This window comes from Thalia democratica, chromosome 8 (assembly GCF_965202585.1).
Source record: "Thalia democratica chromosome 8, ktThaDemo2.hap1.1, whole genome shotgun sequence".
Classification (NCBI taxonomy): Eukaryota; Metazoa; Chordata; class Thaliacea; order Salpida; family Salpidae; genus Thalia; species Thalia democratica.
In genome coordinates this window covers 27,863,541-27,870,035 of record NC_139172.1, presented here as the reverse complement: position 1 = coordinate 27,870,035, position 6,495 = coordinate 27,863,541, and the positions used below count along the sequence as shown (strand labels likewise).

At 26.8% G+C, this 6,495-nt stretch overlaps 1 protein-coding gene across 1 annotated transcript; it reads right to left on the bottom strand.

Annotated features, from left to right (window-relative positions):
- Window positions 1-279: 279 nt before the first annotated feature.
- Window positions 280-5,637, bottom strand: LOC145842126 (phosphatidylcholine transfer protein-like). The gene is made up of 10 exons (XM_082949513.1): window positions 5,504-5,637; window positions 4,598-4,706; window positions 4,331-4,379; window positions 3,754-3,877; window positions 3,473-3,616; window positions 2,921-3,038; window positions 2,561-2,646; window positions 2,030-2,201; window positions 1,514-1,581; window positions 280-1,009 (listed from the first exon to the last, which is right to left on the bottom strand). Exons 1-10 carry the CDS (start codon window positions 5,516-5,518, stop codon window positions 917-919), a joined length of 978 nt encoding a protein of 325 aa, XP_082805639.1. The 5' UTR covers window positions 5,519-5,637; the 3' UTR covers window positions 280-916.
- Window positions 5,638-6,495: the final 858 nt, after the last annotated feature.

The following is a 6,495-nucleotide window of genomic DNA, read 5'->3' as shown; positions in this document are numbered from 1 at the left end:
TACCTCTGCATACGCAACACGAATTAAATTTTGATTTTATTTAAATGAAGAAAAACAACACTATGATAAATTCACAAAATTTTTCATGTTATTTAACATTTATTTTAAATATCTATACCAGTATCTTGCGCAAATAAAAGTTTTGTTCTGCTTAAAAATAAAATTATTTTTACCTGAAAACAAACTAAATAGTTAAAAAAAAACAATTCAAGAAACTCAAATAGTTACGTGTGATTTCAGTTTACTATATTTTTTCTATAAAATCAAATAAAGGCAGTTATACAAGTAAGGTTTAGTTTAGCAACTCGTCTGTAAGGTTTTTTCAACGATCAGTTTATAAATAACAATTTTATTTTCAACTTAGTTTGTTTTCAGCAACTATGCGTGCTTAACTTTATAACAGATTCAGAAAATGTTTCTGAACAATAAATACCAGATCACAAAAGTGAGCTCATACTTTAAAAGTTTATTTTGACTAGCTAGTAACCAGAAACGAGGTAAAATACAGTAAAAATAAAACAAATGAAACTGCACGTACAAAAACGTTTACAAAATTATTTAAGTAGGAACAAAAATTTAAATACTAATTACAAATTCAAAATATTTAGCTGCTCAAGAAACATGTAAACAGCTTGAAAAGTCAAAAACATCTTGAAAATACAAAAGTAAATTATTGAATTACTTCAAATAAAAAATATTCATTGCACGTCATGATTGGCAGCAGAGAGAAAAAAGTTCAAATCAGTTTAAGTTGCACTGTGAACAGAGTTTAAGAATTAAAACAACAAATAAACAAACATAAACACAATGATAAAATAGAATTTTAAAAAGTTTACGCTAAAGTTTATAATTATATTGGATAAACGGTCTAATATATGTACATTTTTTACATTATTTTAAGTTTTTTATTTTATAACTAGAATTTTTGCGTGGTTGGGTGCTTCTTTCTGTAGGCCGGTAATCCGTTGCATGCTCTTTGCAAATCTTTTAAGAACGCTGGAACCCCTGTCTGTTGATTAAATAGAAAAATCTAAGTTTTATATTTAACTTTTTTTTACTAATTAGAAGTTTCTTCGTCTGAATTTTATAGCCTTTCTAATTAGTGATAAATAAAATTACAAGGTAAACAACTAACTTTAGAAAAACTTACTTTTAAAATTATTTTACCATAAACACTTTATTGACTTTCTGTTTTTTTATAAAACAAGTAAAGTGCTTTTAAAATGTAGGTGATATAATATAAAATTGTGTAATATCTATATCAGTTGTTTAGTTAGCTAGAAACAGTTTTGTTTCATATAAAGATATTTTAATTGGTATGTGTGAATAATCCTACTAGAAATAGCATTGCTCTACTTAAGAAAAATTAATTGTACACATTAAAAGCTTATACCTGTTGTTTCATATAATATAAGTGTATGATAAATTTTAAGTGATTATAGTAAAAGTTTGTATAGAAAAAGATTTTTATGTACCTGTGTTCTTAGGTTTAGTCATTTATTAAAAAACTCACTTTAGCTGCCCAGTTAACCAGCCAGGACGGTATAGACCCCTTCGGATTGTCGTAGTACTGGATAAAAGCTGTAAAAAATTATATTTTCAAAAACATTTCACAATTTTTATTTTTAAACCAAAAAAAAAAAAAACTAACTACGAAGTTAAAAACATGTTGCAAAATTATCAAACCTATGCAAAACTGTAAGCGAACTATTTTTATCTGTTTTCACTTAAAACTTATTATAGTAAACGTGAATCACAAAAACTACAAAAATGTACAAATTAGATCTTTTTTCTTTATTTACATTAATTACTTATATTAAATGCAATTAAAACCTGAAACATATCTACCTTGAGCTCCGTGGTAAAACAGCATTATTTTTAAATAAATTTAAAAAAAACTTTGAAAAGAAAATTATTACTACTAGGCACTAATTTATTTTATAAGAATAATTAACATTTATTTTTCTTCTAACACCTTAATAACCTTTGTAAAATGTAGTTGTTATTTTTTTCAAAAAAAAAATTCTACCTTTAGTTCCGTGGTCGCCGACCTTCTTCATGGCCAGGGACTGGTGGTAGTCGTCCACCCTGATGGCGCTCTTCTTCTCGGGGACGTTGTGGCTGAGGACGGAGTGCATGACGATCACGATGAGGTCCTCGTCGTTGTGTGGAATGTGGCGCGTCTCTCGAGCGTACACGTACTAAAAAGTGGTTTGGTAGGATTAAGCTTAAGTTGTGAGATTTTTTCATACCAAGAATCTATTTAAAACTATTTAAAATCTATAAGGTTATTCCAGTTTATGTTGCATCGTTTTAAACTTATTATATTTGTTTTAAAAAAGTATATTTTTTGCATAGCCTTTGTTTTTTTCAACTTTTTTTTATTTAAATTGCTTGTTTAGAGTTTTAGAAGTAATAAACGTTTTAAACTGTAAGCTTTTATGCTTTTTAAAAAAAATCGCTTTTTTTTAGCTAAATTAGTTAATTCAAACTGTAAACAATTTGTAGTATTTAATTTACTTGAAAATATCTATTGGCAACAAAAACAAAACAAACTCACATCTCTGTTAGCCAGGGGAAAGGGAAAGTCTACGTTGAAGTAAATAACATCCGGGCCCTTTTCGTTTTTCTGTACTACACTCAACTCTGTTTAAATTGAAACCTTGCGTAACAAACTTTGATAAAACTTTTGAACCAAACTTTAAATACAAGTGTAGTAAACTAAGTAGATTTACTGTAAGTTTGAACAACAAACTATGTTAAGAGCTTTGAGCCAAGTTAAAAGTATTAAAATGTGTATTATGATTATGCACTATGTTGCATGTATATATATATATTATTATTCAATTCTAAGCTTTCAACAAAAATCGCTCACAAAAAATAGTTTTGGTAATAAACAATTAACTTTAATCAGTAAAACCTGTAACATATTCGTCCCAGTAGACTCTGTACTTGTTGTCAAGAAAAACTTCTGAAATTTGATTTGGGGGCGCATCGGGTAGGTAAGCGTACAATTTGTATTCGAACAACCCTGCATTCTGTTAAATTCATAATACTAAGTCTAATTTTAAAACCGTTTATATAGTTTATCTGTCTCTATAGAATACATTTTAATATACAGTGTTAAGATTGAATGGTCTTCTTTAGGTTCAAGTTGTTTCAAACGAAAGTGCCAAAGTTTTTTAACCAAGTGAAAATAACTTGCTTATAACTAGGAAGGCTTTTTTATAAATACATAAAGTATAATGCTATTTAAATTTATAAACTACATATTATAAATTTCCATAAAACTTGTTTGGTTTTGTGTTTTTAAGTACAAAAGTTAACTTTTTTTCAATTTTTCAAACTTCAAATTTTATACTTTATGTATTAAATGTTTATATGCTTATTACCATTTTCTAATTAATAATGTTGTAGTTTATCGGTATAAAATAAGTCATTCGGTATTTGTTTATAGTAAAATAAATCAAACCCCACGAGGAGTTCTGAATATTGTGACGTTTTGTGAAGAGGCCAGAAACTCGTAATTTTTTCCCGGTTCCTTCCAGTGGTCTAATTGGTCGACCATGTTTTGAAAACTGTCGTCCCCGTACAATTCCATCGGTATCTTTAATTCCTGAAAAAATTATATAAACAATAAGCTTTATGTTTGAAAACATTATTTTTAGATTGTTTTGTAAGCCAAAAAAACACATTAATTTTTATTAGTTTTGAGTTTACTTTCTAATTTTCAAAATGTTGTTTAAACTAAACCTTTTGTTTAACTTTTTCCTTCTTTTCATTTGAAGCAAAACCGACAACTGCTTTTCCTGATGCCACGGCTTCGTTTAACTTTTTGTCGTGGTAGTCAAAATACTCGTCTATAGATAAGTCATTACTGTTTTGTTTAAAAATTTTTAATATATTGTAAAGGTTTTATTCAATAACAAAGTTTTTGGCATAACTTAAAACGTCACATAAAAAACACAAAAAACACAAAACTCTATTTGTTTAATATTTTAATGAAACTTTTTTAAATCTTTTCAAGTAAATAAAGTAACAAAGTATGTTTTGTCTGAATAAATTAGTATGTTTTAGAACTTAAATTTTGTATGTGTTCCATGTGATAGTTTTGAGAATTAACTTACAGGAAAAAGAAAAGCTTAAGTACGAAAAATGCTGTTTGCGGTAGAAGCACACAACATAAAAAAAATGACTAATTTTAAACGAGCTACATACTTTTTCTCACAGATGCATTTTTAAACTAAATATTATAATTTTTTCCAATTAAAAGTTTTCAAATTTAGTACAATACAAAGCATTTAAATAAACTTTAAATAAAACAGCTAACCGATCTTTAATTTCAGATGAAAAAGCTATACTTTGTTGGCTTAGGAAATCTGCAAAAAATCATTTTTAATTTAATTTAACTATAAATGTCAAACATATTTTTTTAAGTAAACACATAAATAAATTTGCTTTAAAATATTTTCATTTATAATGAATAATAGAGTAAATAAAAAATTGTAAACTGACTTTTATCGCTTTAACTTACTTTACTTTTAAAAAGCATTTATAAAGCATATAAACTTTACAAAACTAAAAAGCAAAAACCAACTGGATGGACAGTACACCATGACCCAAGTCAATGCGAACAGGAGTGAAAGAACACACATGATTACTATACTGAGCTTCATGATTGTAAATATTCCCATATACCGTAAGACCTGTTGTTTTTCTCCTTTAGTTTTAACGACAATGTAAATATATTTTACTAAAAACCAAGCTAAAAAAATCATTAGTCAATTTTTCGTTTAAGATGTTTCTCTACTTTTGTGTTTCACTGTTCTCAGCAATATATGTTGGTCTAATTGTAAGCTACTAACTCTAGCTACCAAAATGTCAATTAACAACAAAATAAACCACATGTCTGCTGCATTTTTAATTTGCATGTTAACACTTGTAATCATAGTTTGTATTGAATGTAAAAAAGGTTATACATTATTGTTTATTTGCTTTTATGTAACTTTTAAAAAAATACGTTGCAAACTTATACAAACTTTAACTGCAAACCAACAAATTTAAATAGAATATGCAAATTAGATAGATTACCGAAAAATTTGTATAAATGATATAATTTTGTATATATACAAAATTACCTTATACCTAAAATTACAATACTAATGAGCTGGCTATTTGCAAAAAAATCATAAGTCTAGTTAATGTTTAGCCTAATTTTTCACTGATAAAACAACAAATTACATATTCTCTCTCCCTTTGATTGAAAACAAATAGTCTAGCACTAAAGTTAGCATTAAAACGGTGTCAGCATGAAAATTTACTGATACTTTAAAGCTAAAAAGTGTTCAAATAAATAGTAAATGCTTAAAATAAATTTCAAGCTAAACTCAGACTCTATTTGTTAATTCTATACTAGTTTATTTTTAAAAAAGTACAAAAAACTTGATATGCAATAAAACAAATGTTAAAATTATGCAACAAAGCACAACGAACATACACGAACCTGTAGTTTTAGCATCAGACTTAATTGTTTATATTTTATCGTCCTATAATTTTTTCGAATACACTTTATCTTCTAGACAACTGAAAAACAACTTTTCGAAAACACTGCTTTCAATGCAATAACAAGCACGTGAGATGTGACCGCTTTGAGGCAAGTGAACGAGAGCGCATTTGTTGAGAAGGAAGAAAAAAGATTTGTTTATCGCAACGCATGCACTATGCTCACATTGCCTTATTCACAACAACGATTGTTTTAAATTCCACGATTAAGTTGTAGTAAACCCTAAATTCAAAGCTTTTTAAAATACTTCCATGTACTTTTTTTTTTTAATAAACTATTTTGGACTTGGTTTTTTTTACATGTTTGTTTAGACTTGTTGCTTACAAGAGTATAACTTTGCAATTGCAGTTTTGGTTTTTGTTAATCACCGATGGAATTTTTTTAACTTACAAGCGTTGTTTTTAATTAACGAAAAATATTTGCAACATTTTTAGTTCTTATCGACAGGAAAAATATTTGTTGTTTTTTTACTTGCTACTGTTCTAATGTTTTACTTTACGTTAATAACGCATTAACTTAAAAAGTTTTAGAAAGGTACAGAATTTGCCGTTCTTAGCCTTTTTATATAAAAATTTAGTTAATAAATTAAAAATAAATAAACAATATCTAACTAAACTGATTAAAAAATTTATATTGCTGACTAATCAAACAGTTTGATAAATTATCAAAAAACTAGCTTTTTAAAGTAACTACTCATTAGCACAATGTTAACCACAATACCAGGTGATTGAACTTTAAGCCAAGTTCAGTTTGCTGATTATGTCTCTTGTTTGTAAATAATTACAAATAATTTTATGTGTCTGCACAAACATACAAGTTAATGGTTAAAAATGTTAAAACTTAGTTAAACTTAAGTTAATTTAAATTAATTCAATCAAACTTTTTTTAAGTTTGGTTCTTATGAACTTTATTGATGGAACTTTATGCTCTTA